The sequence below is a fragment of the Sciurus vulgaris genome (genome assembly GCF_902686455.1).
Source record: "Sciurus vulgaris genome assembly, chromosome: 3".
Lineage (NCBI taxonomy): Eukaryota > Metazoa > Chordata > Mammalia > Rodentia > Sciuridae > Sciurus > Sciurus vulgaris.
Window position 1 is genome coordinate 65,662,497 of NC_136463.1, and position 21,491 is coordinate 65,683,987.

The 21,491-nt window shown below is 42.2% G+C and overlaps 1 protein-coding gene across 9 annotated transcripts in view; it reads left to right on the top strand.

Annotated features, from left to right (window-relative positions):
* SSH2 (slingshot protein phosphatase 2) overlaps positions 1-18,570 on the top strand; it is a 248,250-nt gene extending 229,680 nt beyond the window's left edge. For all 9 annotated transcript variants that reach the window (XM_079130762.1, XM_079130756.1, XM_079130755.1 and 6 more), the window contains 2 exons: positions 8,061-8,895; positions 11,471-18,570. In XM_079130762.1, the coding sequence (XP_078986888.1) occupies positions 8,061-8,895; positions 11,471-13,561 (2,926 nt within the window). In that variant the 3' untranslated portion in view covers positions 13,562-18,570. The remainder of the gene's footprint in view (positions 1-8,060; positions 8,896-11,470) is intronic.
* The last annotated feature ends 2,921 nt before the right edge of the window (positions 18,571-21,491 follow it).

Sequence of the window (21,491 nt, forward strand, 5' to 3'; positions counted from 1 at the left end):
TTTGTTAGGATGAAGGCACAGCTATCTAGAAGCAGTTGGGGTTGGTGCCAGGGTTTGACTCCAGCAAGTCCCATGACTTGGTCTTGACTCTTGAATCTGGGCTGTATTTTCCCTGAACAAAATGTTAAATAGCCTTCCAGCCTCTCCAGGCAGAGGGACCACCCTCCCACCCACAAAGTATTGTGAAAATGTGGCCACAGCATAGCATTATGGTTTCCACTAAAATAAACCCTCCCATTTACTCAGCACTTGGCATGATTTCTTCTGAGCCACTCTCTTAGCAGACTTTGAGAATACTCAAACCTCTTCTCTTTTTGAGAAAAATTTATAGGTCTTTAGGGCCCGATTTTTACGATACTTTTAAATTAAATCAGAAGGTAAGACACAGAAATTCTTTTTGGCACAATAAAGAGGCATCTAAGGGTTTGATGAAACATAAATGTATATTCCCAGACATACCCATAACAGATATTAGGCAATGTCCTCACGTGACCCATGAAAGGAAAGATATGATGTGTCCTGCCAATTTCAGTATTTATTCTGGAATCCCAGGCTACTACAAGCTGTTGAGCTAAGTTTTTTAGCATATGTGGTTTTTTTCCTTAGATGTTAAAGGAATTTCAGAAAAATTTTAAATGAGAATAAGAAAGGCAGCATAAACCCCCAAATCACCCTTCCTCTTCCCATTCCTTCATTTTCTGTTCCATCCTGATTTCCTGGGTTGGATTCATGGAGGGAGGGCAAGCCCTGGAGAGAGAAAACCACAGAAGTTGGGTCAGTAGATCTGGTTTCCATTCCTGGTTCACCTCGTTGCTGCAGCCTTGAGAAGTTACTTTATATTTCTGATCTTCACTCGACCCCGTCTATAAAAATGTAAATCAAGAGATCTATCTCACAAGATTATTGTGAGTAAAAATGTGTATAAATGTTTACTATGTATTGTTTAAGATATTTCTCATCAACTCCTTTCTCCAGGGTTACCCAGAAAACATGCACATGCCATTTATTTCCTCCCCCTTGACATCAACAACTGTCTCCACCACCCATAAACACACTGACTCTACAGAAACTAGAAGGGGAAATGTTCCTGGAATTTCCTGTATTGTGATGTTTCCTGGATTTTAAGTACTAGAGTCCAGTGTAGGAATATCATTTAGGCTGCTTTTGGCTCCAAGTATTAGAATATCTCCATCAGTCAGGATCTCATCAAGAAATAACACACTCAACTCAGGCGCAGTGGCACACGCTTGTAGTCCCAACCGCTCAGGAGGCTGAGGCAGAAGGATTGCAAGTTCAAAGTCAGTCTTGGCAATTTAGTGAGACCGTGTCCCAAAATATAAAATAAAAAGGGCGGAGGGATGTGGCTTGGTGTTTGAGCACCACTGGGTTCAGTCCCTGGTACCAAAAACGAAAGAAATGAAGAAAAGAAAGAAAAGAAATAGCGCACTCAGATTAGGGTCATTGAAGAAAGGTTTTGTAGAGGAACCATTAACAAAGATGTGGCATTTTAGCAGAATCAAGGGACTTGTATCTGCAGAGCTGTTTCATAATAGTGCCTAGCCAAGAGTGAAGCCCCCAATTTACTAGAACCTGGATGGATATTCCTGTAGAGAAAGTACCTTCAGAAACAAGCAATAACCTTCGATCAAAGGAATATAGCTATGGGGCTGGGCTTGTGGCTCAGTGGTAGAGTGCTTGCTTAGCATTTGTGAGGCACTAGGTTGGATTCTCAGCACCACATATAAATAAATGAATAAAAATGAAGGTCTATCAACATCTAAAAAAAAATATTTTAAAAACAAAGGGGAAATGGGCTAAGGAAATGAATAGACACTTCACAGAAGAAGATCTACAAGCAATTAACAAACATATGGAAAAATGCCCAACATCTCTAGTAATAAGAGAAATGCAAATCAAAACCACCCTAAGATTCCATCTCACCCCAATTAAAATGGCGATTATCAAGAATACGAGCAACAACAGGTGTTGGCGAGGATGTGGGGAGAAAGGTACACTCATACATTGCTGGTGGGGCTGCAAATTAGTGCAGCCACTCTGGAAAGCAGTGTGGAGATTCCTTAGAAAATGGACCCTCCATTTGACCCAGCTATCCCACTCCTTGGCCTATACCCAAAGGACTTAAAATCAGCATACTACAGAGATACAGCCACATCAATGTTCATAGCTGCTCAATTCACAATAGCCAGACTGTGGAACCAACCTAGATGCCCTTCAATTGATGAGTGGATAAAGAAACTGTGGTATATATATACAATGGAATATTACTCAGCCATAAAGAATGATAAAATTATGGCATTTGCAGGCAAATGGATGAAATTGGAGAATATCATGCTAAGTGAGATAAGCCAATCTCAAAAAGCCAAAGGACGAATGATATCGCTAATAAGTGGAGGATGACACATAATGGTGGGGAGGGAAGGGTTAGTGTTAGGGTTAGAGTTAGGGTTAGGGAGGGGGGCAAGTATGGAGGAAGGAAGGACTGTATAGAGGGAAAAGAGGGGTGGGAGGGGTGGGGGAAGGGAAAAAAATAACAGAATGAATCAAACAACATTACTCTATGTAAATTTATGATTACATAAATGGAATGCCTCTATGCCATGTACAAACAGAAACAACATGTATCCCATTTGTTTACAATAAAAAAAAAAATACAAAAAAAAAAAAAAAAAAACAAAGGGGGACATTACTAGCCTGACGAACCCATTCCTCACTCTCTTTCCTCCAGTGCCCTTCTGAGGCTTCCAGTTAGGCAAACCCTGTAAAAGTAAGAAGAGAAGAGGGCCTGTTGTTGTCCATTGATCAGCCTACAGTGCAGAAAGGAGGGCCAAGAAGCTGAAGAGCATACCCATAGAGACAAATAGAAGATATCCTGCCCAATACCCCACTACATGTAGTTTTAAAAGTTAGTCCATTTATCACCTCCTCTAACAAAAAACACAGAAGTAGTCTCAAATGGACTGATGGTGATGTAATCAGGGACTTTAGTATGAACCTCTTTTTGCTCTGCCTACCTTAGTTAATGGTTTGGTTTCTGAGGTTGTCTCCATGTGATTGCTAGATGTCTGCCATGTTTATAGGCATTTGCATGTAAGTTGCCAGCTTTCTCTGGGGGATAGGGTTGGGAGGAAGTGGGTCTTATGCCCAAAGCCAGTCACTGGCCAAGGAAATAGAAGTTCTAAGATTGGCTAAAACATATTCACATTTAATCCTTAGAGACGTATCACATTCCCTGAACCCATGGGACAGTGAATACCCAAACCAAATTATGCCTATATATGTGTAGGTGTGTAGCCATTAAAGTCTGCAGCGCATGATGTGTTGTCCAGAAACCTTGACACTTGTAGGTTAACTGTGAGGTGAATTGTGCTAAGCAGACTCTTGCCTATCCCAGAGTCCTGTACCAAGACCTGATTACTTAAACACTGTTTTTTTTTTTGTTTGTTTGTTTGTTTTGCGTCAGGGGTCTTGCTAAGTTTGCTAAATTGCTGAGGCTGGTCTCAAATTTGCAATTCCTCTGCCTCAGCCTCCTGAATTTCTGGGGTTGCAGGTGTTCACCACTGTACCTTACCGCCTGCCTGTTTAGAAGAGAAAAGAAAAAAGAATCCCTAAATTCTTGTGGCTGTCTGGAAACTGCCAGCCTTGAAGTTTAGGTAACCAGGAGAGGATAACCCTTAGAAAAATCCCCCTCATTCTGTTTGCTAAGAAATCCCATTTCCTGTCCAGGTGTTTGGATCTTGTATTTCATATTTTCTCCTGGGATATATGTGGAGGTTTTCTCAAGGAGGTAGTGCCCTAATCCTAGTATTCTCTAGCCCTGCAGCTATCCAGGGTAACACTGGATGCTTAACTGGAGGTGGAAACCCTCTCTTTGAGGGTCTTAGTAGAGAAGGTTACCAAAGTAATACCAACTTCTTGTAGTGATTGCAGTTGATTACAGTCTTAGTGTGAGAGGGTGTGGGCCAAGAGACAGCAAAGGGCTCTGCAAATTCAGAATATTATTAAGAGCTTGTAGAAAGCTTATTTAATATCCCCCTTGAGACCTAAAAAAGGAGAGTTTCATAAAACTACAGTACTGTTCATATCTGGTTTAATTAATTTATTTATTTATTTTAGTTTTATAGTTGGGGAATGGGAGCAAAACAGAAGAAGAAAAAGTGTGTGTGTGGGTGTGTGTTGAAATTCTCCATTAAACTATCAGCAGCCCTGTTTGTTATTCTGTACCCCGATCATGCAGGTATCTGGCAGATTTATGTTCCATTAGACAGGTTCAGATTTCAGGCAGACCATTTGCAAGCTGGACCATGTGTCTGTGGTATTAGGTTACAGCATATAGGAAGCAAGAAGAAAAAATTGTGTGGTAGCCACATGTCCTCAGAAATGGCCATTTTGATTCTTTGAAGGCCCTGTCTCAAGGGTCAGAGAAGGCCATGTTGTCTTTTACCCTGAATTTACTAGTGGAGGCGCTGAGGTCTTCTTAGCTGGTGCTCAGTGATCAGCCACAGCAGGGGACCTAAGAATGAAAGAATATGGATTCCTGCTCAGGTGACAACCAAACCCAATTGAGGTTTCAAAACATTTTCTTTCTTTTTTCTTTTTTCCTTTTTCTTCCTTCCTTCCTTTTTTTTTTTTTTTTTTTTTTTTTCTTTTTTTGTAGTTGTAGATGAACAGAATATCTTTAATATCTTTATTTTTTTTATTTCTTTGCAGTGTTAAGGATCGAACCCAGTGCCTCAGATGTGCTAGATAAGCACTCTGCTACTGAGCTGTAGCCCTAGCCCTCAAAGGATTTTCTTAGTAGCTTTTCAGTTAAATAATCTTAAAGCATCTAGGTCTGTGCCCAGCACAAAAAAAAAAATAAATCAGTGCCTTTTCCCTTCCTTCCTACTGATTGCCTAATTCTGTAAAAAGTAACCACAAGCAATCTGATTTTCCTGTAAACTGGTCCTCTTTTTAGTAGTATTTTCCTCTGTACAACTTTTTTGATGCTTTACCAAACATAGTAAGAAAAAAAGAGAAGGAAAGAAAGGGGGCAGAATAAGGTGTCTACTTTATCTTGTCATTTAAATATCCTTCTTCTTCATTTATTGTAAAAAGCCAAATTCTTACTGAGAGGAGCTCACTCATCTTGTATGTGTCTGTGTGTTTACACAAATCCAAATTCAGGTCAGAGGCCACTCATGGGGGGAACGGATCTGAGACTTGGTTGCATCATCCAGGCCACAGACCAACTCTGAAGTTCTTTTTTGGCAGCTTGTTTACTTGTTGCCTGCCTGGAATAGGCAGAGGAGAGTCTGCTGGATTTAAAAGTTAACAGTTTAAAATAATAGATATGATCTAATGTCTTACATCTATCCCTACCAGTGATAGAACATTAGAATATGCTGGCTCTAGGCGAAGCTTCATTGGAAAACAGTCTAATGTTACCATATTAAACTGATGATGCATACATACCCTATGAGCCATGTTTTCCACTTTTATATATAACAGTCTGTGAAACTTAGGTGTGTACCAAGCATTAAAATGTCCATGGAAGTGGTGTTTGTACAATAGCCAAAACTATTAACAAGATGGATAAATTGTGATGTATTTCTTACACTCTGTGAGTTACATTTTTACACACTGTAATGTATCCTAAAAACATCAGGCAAAAAAAAAAAAAAAAAATCACTTATGGAGAATACATATAGTATAATTTCATTTATATAAAGTTTAAAGCATGCAAAGCTAAGCAATAACTAAGAACAAATTATGTGGTGACACTTAAAAAAGAAAGGGAATAAATGATAAGCACAAAATTCATAAGGGAAGTTACCCCTGAGTGGAGGGAGAAAGGGTCAGGAAAGGACTCCTGAGTGCTTCAGAAGTACTGGTAATGGCTGGACTACGTCAAAGAGCTCCCTGTTGCTCTCCCTGCAGGTCCTATTGCAAAAGCAGCAGCATCAGACCAATCTTACAATTGGGATGTTTCTTTTTCCTTTATAAGTAAGTGTCAGTTTAATTCCAGAGCCTCAACCCCAAATTTTCTGATGATTCTCTCTCCCAGAAGACAAGGAAATCCCTACTGGGCAGCAGGCTATGATGTTAGTGCTTCCTCTAAAATATGCACCATTTGTGCCCATTAGCATAGCTTCCATCTCTCATTCCCTTCTAATGATTCCAGGTATTTTTTAAAACTATACTTTGAAGGATTCTTGGAATCATGAAAACGTCTCATTAGCCTATTGACCAATAAAACCAGCTTCTTCTTTTTTTTTTTTTTTTTTTGATCTAGTAGAAGGGTGAGTTGTCTTCCCTGTCATGTGCATCACAGGTATGTCCTACCGTGTTAGTAAGAGAAGTTGGTGCACGTTTGAATATCCTCATGATAGTTGACAGACAGAAAGCATAATCATATTTAGGTTAGGAAATAAGGGTATCTGAATATAAGAGAAGAAATTTTAAAATGAAACAAACTGACTTTGGTCATAATGTACGACTTTAGGCCCCCTTATCCAAGCAGTCAGCTTGCCCCCTTGCTCAGCTACTCACTTATTTGAGAAGTGTGATATGTTGTCTCCTCCTAGGGGTGGCTACAGTTCATGCAGCTTGGAAAGAGTGAAAACCCCATCTTGCACCCAGCTAATTGATTACAGCTTGCCTTCATAAACAGCCTGACCTGCTTCCTACATGGAAAGCACCCCTCTGCTGTACAGGCCTGAGTCAGAGCCCCACCCAAACAGCAGACAGACAGGGGGAGCTGAGAGCAGGTGCAGAGTTAAGAACAAACAGGGGGTCACATTAGTGCAGGCGCATGACTCGGCAGAGCTTGGGTGTGGCCCCAAGCCCAGGGCAAGTTGTTTTGGGCCAAGTTTTACATTCCACCCAGCGGTTAGGTAACTCTTCATAGGCCTTTAAGTAGTGGAAACCGCACTTAGTGACCTCATTGTGCAGGTGATCCTGGCCTACTACACAGCCAGCTTTCCCCTTTGTGCTGGGACTTTGGGAATTTTGCTTCCTGTGAGTGTGTAGTTTTAAAATGAATCCCATCCCCACCTCAGAGGTTCTCTCCAGGAAATAACCAAAGGGTAATTGTGGGGAAGTGGTCCTCCTTTGGCCAATCTGCTTTGCGGTTTTTGGTTTTTTGTTTTTTGTTTTTGTTTTTTTTCTGCTTTGAACTTTCAATCCTCCTGCATCAACCTCCTGAGCCACTGGGATTATAGGCCTGCACCATTGCACCTAGATGGTTTTAGGGTTGGTTTGTTTATGGTTGTTAAACATGCTTATATTTTTAAATTCAGAGTTCCAGGAATACAGAATAGTGAAAATAATAGTATGTTTGCCTTCCTGAAAGAATCACTATTACCAGTTGATGATCTTCCTCCAAATTTTTTCCTATCCTTACACAAACATGCACAGACTTTTCACTTAATAGTGTGTATTGAACATCATTCCAATAAAATGCCTAACAATTTTAAAACAGCTTCATAGCATCTAGATGTATAACCTATAATTTAAATAAATTATTTTTAGTGTCTAATTTTTAATATCACAGTGTTATATTGAAGTTCCTTACATGTATATATTTGTGCACTGGTAGTATTTCTCCAGGAAAAATTCTTAAAGGAAGATTGCTGGTTAAAAGGTTAAATTTGGGGATATAGCTCAGTTGGTAAAGTGCTTGCCTCATAAGCACAAGGACCTTGGTTCAATCCCCAGCACCGCAAAAAAAAAGAAGGTTAAATTTGGGTAGCTAATGCCATGTTTGACTCTTAAATGTTCTTCGATTCACACTCAACAATGTATAAGAGATATTGTTTGGGCATATCATTATCAATAGTGGTTGTTACCAACCAGTTTAGTTCCTGTTAAACTGGTAGATTAAAAAAAAAATAGATTTCATATTGATTATTATTTTGCTTTATTTTGATTTTTTGCTGCCTAGTTCTGCTGAGCAATATTAGAACATTTTACAGGTTAAGACTTATCTGGGGGTGATTTCCTGGGAGGGTAGTGATTGTTTTCACAAACCAGAGTAAGGTGTTTCCTGTGTATGTCCACAGCAAACAGCGGCATAACAAACTCTGGAGATCTCATTCAGATAGCGACCTCTCAGACCACCATGAACCCATCTGCAAACCTGGGCTTGAACTCAGCAAGAAGGAGATAACCACCTCAGCAGATCAGATTGCTGAAGTGAAGACCATGGAGAGTCACCCACCCATCCCTCCGGTCTTCGTAGAACATGTGGTCCCACAAGATGCAAATCAGAAAGGCCTGTGTACCAAAGAAAGAATGATCTGCCTGAAGTTTACTTCTAGGGAATTTCATACTGGACAGATTGAAGATGAATTAAACTTAAATGACATCAATGGATGCTCATCAGGGTGTTGTCTCAATGAATCAAAATTCTCTCTTGACAACTGCCATGCATCCAAAGCCTTAATCCAACCTGGACAGACCACAGAAATAGCCAACAAGTTCCCAGATTTAACAGTGGAAGATCTGGAGACAGATGCACTGAAAGCAGACATGAATGTCCACTTACTGCCTATGGAAGAATTGACATCCCGACTGAAAGACCTCCCTATGTCCCCTGATCCTGAGTCACCAAGCCCCCAGCCCAGTAGCCAGGCTGAAATCTCAGATTTCAGTACAGATCGCATTGATTTTTTTAGCGCCCTTGAGAAGTTTGTCGAACTCTCTCAAGAAACACGGTCTCGATCTTTTTCCCACTCAAGGATGGAGGAACTAGGTGGAGGAAGGAATGAGAGCTGTCGACTATCAGTGGTAGAAGTAGCCCCTTCTGAGGTGACTGCTGATGATCAGAGAAGCAGCTCTTTGAGTAATACTCCCCATGCATCTGAAGAATCTTCAGTGGATGAGGAACAGTCAAAGGTAAAAACTATTCTTATAGTTTACCACTTAACAAAGTTCTTTCCAAAGACAAAATATTTGAGATTCTGTTATGGTCCCTTTATTTCTTATGTTTGTAAAAGTTTAGGAAGCAGTAAGGAGAAGACAGTCTGACTGGGAATTTTCTTCAAAACTTTGGGTTTAAATATTTTTTTAAATCCTCAACTGCCTTTTGAGGATTTTATCTTTTTTTATACTTTTGGTGTCATTAGAAGCATTTCTGAGAGGGGATGACAGAGGAAAAGATTAGCCAAAACAAGTGTCCAATGTCCTGACCGAACAAGGAGAGATCCCCTCTGTGGATCTCTATAGTTTATATCAAAACTCACCAGTAATGAAGTGCCAGGTCAGATGCTGCCTGAATGGGACATGTGTGTCTCCCTGAGAAGATAAACTTGTTGGAAAAACTCTTTTTGTCTCAGAAGATTCAAAAGCTAGACATGTATAAATAATTGTTGGAGTAGCAAATGATTGCCACGCTGAGTTCTTCCTGTTAATATAGTTCTGAATTCTTCAAATCCAACCTCATGATACTCAAGAATTAAGAGTTGGTTTGGAGAGCTGGTACTGCTCACTTGTAATATCAGTGACTGGGGAGGCAGAGGCAGGAGATCCCAAGTTCGAGACCAGCCTCAGCAACTTAGCAATACCCTATCTCAAAATAAAAACTTTTTAAAAAAGGACTGGAGGTAGAGCTCAGTGGTACACCACCCTTGGGTTCAAACTCCAGTAACAACAACAAAAAAGGAATAAGAAGAAGAAGTGGGGGGCAGAGGTATAGTTCAGTTGTAAAGTGCCACTGAGTTCCATCCCTAGTACTGCCAAAAAAAGGAGTTGGTTTGGAAAAATGAATTTGAGGAACAGACAGAATCATAAGATTTTTTTTAGTCACATACAAGTCCCTATAATAAACCATCTCAGACCAGGGGGGGGAAATACTACATATTGTCAACTCTAAGACTCATACTTATTTTCATCTTGACACTCCTTAAATTAGGATGCATCTTATGAATAATGGTATCTTAAATCAATACCATGCAGTAGTTGGAGAATAAATGGTGACAGATTTACTCTAACATACAAAATTTCACATAATGATTTTAACAGAGCTGACTAGATTCTTTATATCTCCTGATTTATACTTAACAGTTACCCCAACTTATCCATGGCTCATCTGTTTTATCTTCTTAACTGCCCAGGGCAGCCCTTGCCTCTGCTTTTCTCCCCCCATCCCAAAGGCTATGCCTCTGTTTTGTGTCTCCTGAGAAGTCAGAATGCTTGCGCTCTCTTTTGGACTAGTGGGTGCAGCAGCACTGACAGAAATAGCTTTCCTTCAGAGTTCCTGGTCATGTGAGTATTCGCTGCATGGCTGCTGCACACACCAGACTAGCTATGACATCTCTCTAGTGTTGGCAAGTTCACTTCTGCCTGATGTCCTGGCAGATTTCCCCAAAAGGCATGACTGACCTTGTTAGTTTGTGCTAGCTCTGATTCTCTTTTGAAGGAGAAAAAAAGTGAGAACAATTTCTTTGGAAATACCATACTTTGAAGTCTTACATAAAAATGTTAACAAAGTAGATTGATAGTCATAATGATCCTATTTTAAGAGTATCCAAGGGCCATTTTCAGATTTTGAAATTCTAATTTTTTTTCCAGTAGGATCTGATTTTGCATTTGGTCTTTTTTCTAAACCCATCGGGAATATGTTAACTGGTTAAAGAGTAAAATGTCCAAGAATAATGGTTTCTAAGTTTGCTGAGGCACATGGCTACATGAACAAAGTAAACCTTTTCCAGAAGGAGCCCTGTGAAATTTACAGATTGTGCAGTCAAATACAAAGTTCATTCTCCCTGTCCTTTTGTGCTGGGATGCTGCTGTTAGAAAGAGCAGTGGGAAGATATGGATGAAAGTTAACAAGACAGGAAAGGCCTCAGATCACAGCCACATCCATCTTTCTCTATCTCAAACTGGGCATCTCTAAGGTGGCCACTGAGTTTTTGAATGGAACTCTTCCCCTTGAACAAGTTAGGATTAATCTAGAAGTTCATAAGAGATTTCATTTATACTAGTATGGCCTGAGTCCTGGTAGCTTGTGGTCCCAGGAAAATATAGATTATAGGAGCCCCTAAGCTAATTGCTCTTAAAGTAAGGTACTGGATTTGAATCCTGTAAACAGAACAGAAAAATTTAGTAGACAGTAATATAACCTATAATGAATATTCTTTCACTGGCCTTGATGAATCCCAGTTTTTTTCCTTGTAGTCTGACAAAACAGGCAAAGTATGATACCAGCCATTCCAGGATACATTCCAGGAAACCAGGTAAGTTTTCCTGGATCAGAGGATTAATAAGCAGAACATGAGCATTTTTTTAAATATATTTTTAGATGTTGATAGACCTTTATTTTACTCATTTATTTATATGTGATGCTGAGAATAGAACCCCCTCACACGTGCTAGGCAGGTGCTCTGACACTGAGCCACAACCGCAGCCCCAACATTAGCATTTCAATTAGACTATAATATGCCATAATCATCTCACTACTTCCTCTTCTTAGGCAATCCCAGAACTGGTCAGCCCAGACATCTTCATGCAGTCTCACTCAGAAAATGCAATTTCAGTCAAAGAAATCATCACTGAAATTGAGTCCATCAGTCAAGGAGTTGGGCAAATTCAGATGAAAGGGGACATCCTATCCAATCCATGCCATACACCAAAGAAGAGCACCATTTATGAACTTCCCCTTGAGAGGACCCAGACCCCAGAGAACAAACCTGGACCTTTGGAGCAAGATGAGGGTTTCTGCACAACCCAGCCTGAACTAGCCAAAGACTCAGGGAAGTACAATCTAGAAGGCTGTCTACCCACACACTCATCCACAGCAGACTTGGAAGAAGAGGAACCAGCTGAGGGGGAACACGAGCTCTGGGGCCCAGCGATGCAGTCAGGTGCCAAGTGGTGCTCTGGGTCTGTGAGGCGAGCCACCCTGGAGTTTGAAGAGCGCTTACGGCAGGAGCAGGAGCACCATGGCACTACCCCTGCATGTACCTCATTGTCTACTCGCAAGAATTCTAAAACTGATTTTTCCATGACAGACCTGGCACCAAAAGGAAAAAGTGATGAAACCACCCCAGAACATTCATTTGTCCCCAAGGAACCAGAGATCAGCAAGGGCAAAGGGAAATGCCCTGGGTCTGAGGCTGGCTCATTTTCCCATTGTGAGCAGAGTGTCATCATTCCAGCACCTGAGCTGTCAGACTGTCACCCCTTGCCAGCTCCTAGGGAGGGCCCAGGGTCAGATACTAGAACAAAGCAGGAAGGAGTCCCGAAGGAGCAGAGGACTGTGGTTTCATACCAAGAATCTGAGACACAGGCCTTCCCTCTTCCTTTCCCTAAGAGGATAGAAATCATTGAGTATACCCACACAGTTACATCACCCAATCACACTGGGCCAGGTGGTGAAATGGCCACCTATGAAGGAAGTGGGGAGCAAGGATTGAGGAAGGTGAAAGTGGAGAAGTCTGTCACTGTGCTCTGTGCACTGGATGAAAATCTAAACAGGACTTTGGACCCCAACCAGGTTTCTTTGTGCCCTCAAGTGCTACCTCTGCCTCATTCTTCCTCTCCTGAACATGATAGAGCCACCAACTCCACCTCCATGATGAGCACCCCTGAAGACAATGACAATAGCCCATCAACAGCCCTGGAGACAGTAGCACCTTTTGTCAGTTGCACAACCCATGTACCATCTGCCACCTTGGATTACCTGCTTCCCCATACCACGGTTCACCTGGAAGGCTTCACAGAGCAAAGCAGCACCACAGACAGTGAGCCCTCCACAGAGCAGGTTAGCTGGGAAGAAAGGAAGGAGGACCCCCTCTCCAGTGGTTATGAAGTGCCACACAGGGGCTCTCAGTTAAGTACTGAAGACCTAAGTTTAATTGGCAAACTCAGTGACAGCACTGGGGAGTTACAGAAAAAGCAAGACCCATCACTCATAGCCTATCGAGTCCCACATAGCTCTAGTAGTGAAGATATAAAGAATCTCATTCACAGCCCCAGTGTGGTAAAGGAGCGGGCTAAAGAAATTGAGTCGCGTGTGATTTCCCAGGCAGGGCTCACCAAACCATCCCAAATAAGGCGCTCAGCTTCTCTGGCCAAGTTAGGTTACCTGGACCTCTGTAAAGACTGTTTACCAGAGAGAGAGCCTGTCTCCTCTGAATCCCCTCATCTCAAACTGCTTCAGCCCTTCATCAGAACAGACTCAGGCATGCATGCCATGGAGGCCCAGGAGCCCCCAGAAAACCCAGGTGCCCCCAAGAACCTAGAGCCCACCAAGTATTTTGTAGAACAACTCAAAACAACAGAGTGTATTGCACAGAGTAAGCCAGTGGAAAGGCCCCTTGTGCAGTATGCCAAAGAATTTGGTTATAGTCAGCAGTGTTTGCTCCCCAGGGCAGGACTGGAATTGACTAGTTCGGAAGGAGGTCTTCCTTTGCTACAGACCCAGGGACTGCAGTGTGCAGGCCCAGCACCAGGGCTGGCCGTGGCACCTCGTCAGCAGCATGGTAGAACTCACCCCCTTAGGAGACTGAAAAGGGCAAATGATAAAAAACGGACAACCAACCCCTTCTATAACACCATGTGATTCTGAGCCTATACATGTGATTTTCTAAGAGAAATGTTTGTAAAGGGGCAGGTGTAATATGTAAGGAACATGCACTTTATTGGTTAATTTTATAATATTTTGGTCATATTACTGTTCCTGGCGCATGCAGGGTTTGGGTTTTTCTTGGTGTGTATGTATATATGTGTGTGTGTAGAGAGGTTGATTTGGATGGAAAGACCATTTTATCATATTTTTATTTTTAAAAAATTCTCAAACCTCAAAAAAAAAAAAAAAAAAAAACCTCATTTTCAAAGAACACCTTTATCAAAAGGAAATTGCTGTTTTTCAATCAACTGCCACCTGCTCCTCATTTTGCTTTCTGACAAAAGTCATGCTTGCTGGATTTAGAGAAGGAAGCAGATGGGGAAGGTAGCACTGAAGCTGGGAATTGGAAATGCTGGCCCAGGCCTTTGCAGTGATGGCTTCTAGACCTGAGGCATCGAATGAGCTGAAGGGCAGCCAGGACCTCGCAGTGCCCTCAACCTTCATCTCCAGCCTAACCCTGTGGAGTTCCTGAAGTAGGAAGGTTCCACTTTGCTTTAAAAGGGCCCTTCTAGAACCCATTTCTTCTGGTATTCCAGAGCATATCAGAACAGAAAAGCATGTTGGCTTTATGAATTTGCCAAGCAAATAGTTTTTTCCCCCAGAAGGTAGTTTTTGAAATTAGATTAAAAGGGAACCCGAAGTGAAATCCAAGGAGTCTTCTGTAGAGAAAAGCATAAGAGGGGAGGATGTGAATTTGAGGTTGGAGAGACTGCCGCCCACTAACTTTGGCTTGGTGCAGTCCATACAGGTGGTCACTCTGGCTCCGCCTGCCAGGAAGTATGCTCTGCAGCACCCTCTCACTGAAACAGAGGAGAGGGACAAGTTTGAAAAACAGCAATCAGAAGTCCATGTGTTCTTATAAAATGAATAAATATGTAGGGTTTTAACCCTTCCATTACTTGAATAATTCTGTGGGCCTTCTGATTTTAATGGCCATATTTTTTTCCAATTTCTTTCCTCTTCCATTCTGTTTTCTTCCATCCTATTTTTTTTTAATTTCATAGATTATATTTTAATTGTTATATATGTATAACCTCCATTGAATGCAGAGTTTTATATATTATCACTGTTAACACTTGACATAAGGTTCCCCCCCCCCTTTTTTTTCTGGAAGGTTTATCATTTCTCTAAAATTTATACACAGTATTTATGTACATAATGTCACTTTCTTACAATGTTTTGTTAATGTTGTGGGGTCTTTTTGATTCTTTTTAAGAAGGAGTAGAGTTGCAACTGGAAAACACACAAAGACACCAGAAATAAAACTGATAGTTGTTGATAGGAATCTGCACTGTACATTGATGGTGGTTTTAATTGTTTAAAGGGAGACTTTTAATCACCAGCTCCTACCAGATTATGCATTAGTAACTTCCTCCTTAGAGAAAACCCTAAAGGCTCCCATTAGATCACAGTGTGACCAAAGGCTGATTTGAGACTAAAATCCCACAATGTTGTTTGCCAGCAGCAGAATCACAGCCAGGGAGTGTGTGTTGCCCAGAGTGGAAGCTCCTAATGGAGGCTGAGAGACCGCAGGGGAGGCCTAGGCCAAGGGCAAGCACCCATAATGACTCCATTTAGGATATAGTTGCTTTGCTACTATGTGTACATCCTTAACACAGGCGCACCTGCCATAAACAAGCCTCTTTGAGCTTCTTACAGAAAACATATTTAGCCTGGAATAAAACACCCACCTTAGCTCATCAAAACTGAAAAGGCTTACAGATTTGCTTCCTGTTTGCTTTGGTTGATGTCCACATTGCTGAGAATTGGCTGAGTACAAACTTGAGACTTAGGTTTTTATTTCATCAGAGTACTGAGAGAAAAGACAGATGTACAGACTCCAAAGTGTCAGAGGCCCGAGTTCAGAGGGGGCAGGTAGTAGGGTGACCTAAAGGTCCAGATAAACTGGACCTACGCCATTTGTAGGTGCTCCAGAGGAGCCACGGATCCATTTGCCACATGGAAGCCATGGTTGAGTCTGACATCACTGCCAGGAAGCAAGTCGGACAGAAAACCACCTGCGCAAAGTATCTTTGTAGTGTATTAATTTATATACCTGTGCTATCCTTCAGTAGTTCCCTTATGTGTTAAAATGTGTCATCCACAGAGCTTTGTGATTCCTGGATATTTAAGTGTTGTAAATTATTTTGTTAGGTAGGACGTACCATTGTGAAGAGGCTTGCAAGACAGGGTGATGAATTCCAGGGCTCATCCATCTAAACCACCCTGTTTTGTTGAGGCTATTCCACCACCACTAAGATGGGCAAAGGACAAGAAGTTGTGGTGGAGGTGGGGAGAGGGAATTTGCATGGAGGCTGAGAGCAGCATCCACATCCCACACGTGAAGAAGTATCAACATGGCACTGTTCCCCTCTCTCACCTGCCACTGTGTTTAATGCTCACTCGCTGCATTAAATAACAACAAAGATGGGCGGGAAACCCTCTAATGCTGTGAAAAAAACAAACTATTTTCATAAAGAGAAGAAACAGTCTTGCTCTGCCTTCCTTTTTATTGTATTTTTAATAATTTAACATACCTACCTAAATAAACACCTTCCACACAGGGTCTGTAATCCAACCATGCCGAGGGGTCTTGCCAGCCCTCTCAAACCCTCACACTTGGGTGTTTTTGAGTTAAGTACATGGTTGAACAGTGTTGGGAGTAGGGGCAGGGTAGTTGAGAACTTTTCAGACTTTGTTGTCTTCCAACTTTTTGATAATATTGGGTAGCCTGTCTCCTTTTTCTGTTCATGGAAAACCCAGACCAGGAGCAACGGGTTTGATAAATTAACAGAGATGAATGGGGAATATCTTGATCTCTTGTCCAGTGGCTCTCTTTATCTTCCTTCCTTCCATCACCATGGTCTTTCAATAACTGGAGGAGTGTGTGTGCATGTGCATGCATAAAAAGAGTTGACGTTTTCGTACATGGGGTCAGACTTCCCAAGAGGACACAGCTGTAATCTGGATGGTTACCTGTGGTCAACAGGTGTGAGATCCCAACCCTTTCTTGACATTTGGAAACATTTAGTAGTGTATACCACAGTTCTGTAATATGGTAGTATTCCTCTTCCTCGTGTTACTTGCCTTTCAGATTCTATTTAGAACATCTGTTTGGGATCATTCCTAGAATCTCAGTCTCTGCAGCCTCTTCAGTGTTTTTCTGGTTCTGTACCTTTGTCCCAATTTTTTTTTTTTTTCCCTTTTTTCTCATTTTGGGAACTACCAAAAACTCTGAGGACAGCCTGAGGATGACACCTCAGGCTCTAAAGTCCTTTTGCTCACTGTCCCCAGAGAGATGCTGTTAAGTAGACCTGAAGCTTCCTGTGAGAAGCTTTAGAGACATAGCAGTTCCAGAAGTCCTTGCCTGCTTCATCCGAAGATACCAGTTCTGAAGTGATCTAGGCATGTTTGGTAAAGATGTTTTGTGGGAGTTGTTTCTTTTTCCTAAGAAAGCATTATGCAAAAAGTCACTTTAAAGGGCATTTTACAAGAAAGCCATTCTTTGGCTTTTTCAGACAACTTTGTGGATACTTGGTTTACATTGTATTAAAATATGTGTCATAGTGTTGACCATTCAGTCCTCCAGGCACCCAGGACCCAGCTGTCCTGTGGGTCCTGACACAAAGCAATGCCATGTCAGCCCTTGTGGAGAAGTGGGTAAAACCTGGAGCTGACTTGCATCTGTGTCCTGCACTCCCGTCCAACACTGTCTATGAAATAGTCGTCATTTCCTCAGTGGTGGTGTGTCTTAATAGTGATGGTCGTAATGGTGAATGACTAGTATGGTTTTGTTTAATTTTGCTTTGCTTTTTGATTGTGGACAACAAGAAATTTTACTTGTTTCAGCACCATTGCAACTTATAGCATCGTGGACTTTGTTTTCCATTCCAAACTAAAAGATCAAGGCATGTATTAGACGTAAGTGTATCTGTTGCCTCAACTCACCCAACACCCATATTAGGAAAAGACCTGCCACCAAAGCAGGAAGCTGCGCACTCCTAACCTTTCTCCCAGGGCTTGGGGTCCCTTGACACCATGGAGAGCTATTGCAAGGTGCTTCTGTACTTTACTAGCCTGGAAATGGAGGATGACTGAGCCTGGTTTTTTGCTATGAAAAAAGAACCAGCCTCATCTTCTCAATGCCCCAGAGGTCTAGGATGGGAATTTCTAAACTGGAATCATCCTTATTATCTTGAATATCCCCCAAGAGGTATATGACTGGTACTGCCATCTGTGTCCTCACAGTGACACTGGTGGCAGCACACTGTGTACACACACAGAGCTAATACCCCACACTTAACTCAGGCTGGTGACCCGAGCTGAAAACTGGGGAACTGGCCCTTAAATGTTTTTTTAATGAGGCTGGGGAGATAGCTCAGTCAGTATAGTACTTGCCTTGCAAGCACAAGGCCCTGGGTTCGATCCCCAGCACCACAAAAAAAAAAAAAAAAAAAAAAATGTTTTTTAATTAATAAGCCCACCAGGAATTGTTTGATGTTTACGTTTTGTTGGATTTTGGTTTGCTGGCATAGCTAAAGGTGCCTTTTTTCTTTTTTCTTTTTGTTGTTGTTATTGGTTTTGGTTTGTTTGTTACCTACTTTATTTTGTAGAACTTGTTCTAAACATGGAAAACAAGTCCAGAAGACTCACCCACTGACTGTTACCTTTGCCCCAGGCTACCCCAAAATTTATGCTCACATTTTATTAAAGCAGGTGCTCCCTGGAATCTCTGGGACCTTTTTGAGGCATTTGAAGCAGAATATAAAGAGTGGTTTCATCTCCTTCCTTAATCTTCCTGGTGGTTGGGATGTTCCACTTGTATCATAGTTTTTTTTTTATTACTGATGTGCTCCGCTGTTTTTAAATGTGAACTTGTGCGCAAATGTGCAGATTCAACGTTCTTGTTACAGATTGAATAAATTTTTATTTTGAAGATGAAATGTGTATTCCATTAAGTGCTGCAAAGGAAGGGGATGCCGAGAAATGTGGAAGAGTTGGGAGAAGAGGACACTGATAACAGAACAGGTGCTCTTTGATCCCAGTCAAGCACACCCTGAAGAGCTCTAGAGTAAAGAATGTAACCTACCTTCCACAAAATAAGACTGGGTGGGAGATAGAATCACTAAAAATTGTTCAAACAAGCTACACACAGTGGTTCACACATATATAATCCCAGTAACATGGGAGGCTGAGAAAGGAGGATCACAAGTTTGAGGCCAGCCTCGCCAACCTCGCAAGGCTATCTCAAAAAAAGAGGTGGACAGGTCTGGGGATGTAGCTCAGTGATAAAGCACCCCTGGGTTCAATCCCCAGTACAGGAAGGAAAAAAAAAAAAAAAAAAAAAAGTTGTTTCAGACAGTATGACTCCAATCAAGTGACTAAGCTGGGAACTTGCCTGGTCAAAGACATTTGCCAAAGCTGCCACCTGAATGTTAGCAGAATGAATAAGCAAAGGGACCAAAATTCTTCCACCATCTGTGGTGCAGAGTGACTGGTCAGGGACAGCTGCAGTGACCTTCCCCAGCAGAGGGTGAATCTGGGTGAGTGACCTCTCTGGCTGTTAGTTGGAGAGCTAACAGACCTTTAGCACAAAGCACCACAGCTCACTGAAAGGAAGGAGACATGAGTTTCCAGAGAAGTAAAAACCCTAACTCTCTCCCATCACAGAAGAGAAATATTTGATGTCAGTGGCATAGGAGGAACACAGAGCCAAAGAGCAATTCTAACAAATGAACTGGGGGTGGGGGTCGACACTTCTTCCACCTCTCCACAGACCCATCAGAGAGATATTTAGTGATGCTGTCCATCACTACAAGAAAACTTGGGCTGGGGTTGTGGCTAAAGGGCAGAGCAATTTCCTAGTATGTGTTAGGCATTGGGTTTGATTCTCAGCACCACATATGAATAAATGAATAAAATAAAGGTCTATCAACATCTAAATTTTTTTTTTTTTTAAAGCACTACTATCTAGGGAGAGCTCAGTTCCCACTTTCCTAATTCCCAACCAAATTTGCTGAAGCTTGGGGAGAAAAAACTGCTGAACTAAAGTCAACCTGCTTCATTCTGAATAGTGTATGTCAAGTGGGAGGGGCCTGCCACTGGTTTCTAGAGAGTGCAGATCTGAAACCTCAAATCTTGAACAATAACCCCCCAAGAAGATCGGAAAACTCACAACTTGGAACATGGTTAAAGGTAAGTTCACTTCATTAGTGATTCATACTCCAAGAACTCTCGGGGTCCCTGGCCTGTCTAGATAAGCTAATCTTGGCTTTTTAGCTGAAGCAAGTGGACGAAATCATGGCTAAATTGCCAGAAAATGGCTTCATGGGGTGAAATCCCTGCCTGTCTCTGTGGACTGCAGTTCAGAACCCAGCTGGGAGAGGAAGCACCAAGCCCAAGTGGCTTCTTCCCCTCGTTGGTTCTTCATGCCTTAGCTCCGCCCACCCGCAGCTCTGCCTGGCCTTGGCAGCCTTCAGAAGACTGGAGGGCTGGACTGAGCCAGCCAGGGTCAAGCAAATACCTGTGAATCCTTGCTGCTATTCTCAGAGCAACCCTCTTCCCAGATAATGGAACTGAAGGCAGGATGGACTGAGAGATCCCTGCTCCCTAGTCCCACACCCTTCCCTCTAGAAGGGAGTCCCCAGCTGTCTTGAAAGTGGAAAGAAGGGGTAGGGTTCCATTTCAGATAGGCGACAGGACGTCAAATCTCTACCAACAAATGATGCAGAGCTAGAACTCCATCCTGTTCACTTCATGTTATAGCCCAGAGAGCTGCAAAAATATGGTGACTGAGCCAGGATTGGAGCCTCGGTTTTCTAATTAGCCCAGGCAATCCTTCTTCTGCATCATGCAGCATCAGATACTTAGAGATACTTGAGATAAAGAGGCACTGCCCTTCAGGGAGAAGCAGAAATGCATGATGTTAAAAAGCATGGGCCCAGATGCCAGACCTGGGGGTAAGAACCTCCCCTCCACCAACAACCAGTTGAGTGATAGGTAAGCTACTTAACCTCTTTGTGCCTCAGTTTCCTCATCTGTAAAATAGGGATAATAGCAGTACCATCTCAGAAAGTTGTTACCAGAATGTTATTCGTTCATAGTGTGAGTTATTGATATCATAATATCAATAGCTGAGTTATTGGTCTCTTCCTCCTAATCATGTACCTGGAATCTTTTTAGTCCCCTATGCTATGAATTATTTCTGGAGCACCTGTGACAGTTTCGCAATCTGTTCCCCTATAAGCCACTGAATACCTAGACTCATCCTGAAAAATAAGGGAGCCTTGTGGTGACCCTCATGGTTTCCACCTCCTTCCCCCTTTGCCCAGTGCTTGTCTCTGCCCTCCAGAAGGCTGTAAGCTACTGATTCTAGGTGTGCCCTATAAAGTGGGAAATAGTAACTTTCTCTCCTCCTTGACCTTGGTAAATAGATCTGTGGGTCTTGGGGGAGTGGGAGGAGGCTTTCCTGGAACAGAATTGGCACCATCTCAAACAAGGTCCATACGACATTGAGTCAGACTAAGCATCAGCCTCTGAGCTGGCTGCTCTGACCCCCGAATATGGTGTTGGAGGGATGGACACCGGTCTCTAAGCTGCTTCCTGCCCTGCTCCATGGATTCGTCTCTAATGGGGTGAAATACCTAACAAAATGCCAGCGTCTTAGGTTTTCAAATGATCGCTATCGCTACTATTAACAGTGACATTCACAATCCCTTGTAAGGTACCCTCGCTGTTGCCCGGGCCAGCCTACTTTTTATCCAATAACTGAAATTCCCCCAGTGCATCCTCTGGGGTCTTTTCCCAGCAGGACCAGGACGTGCTGCCCCGCAATTTCAGCCCGCAGGACAGGTTAAATTACGAG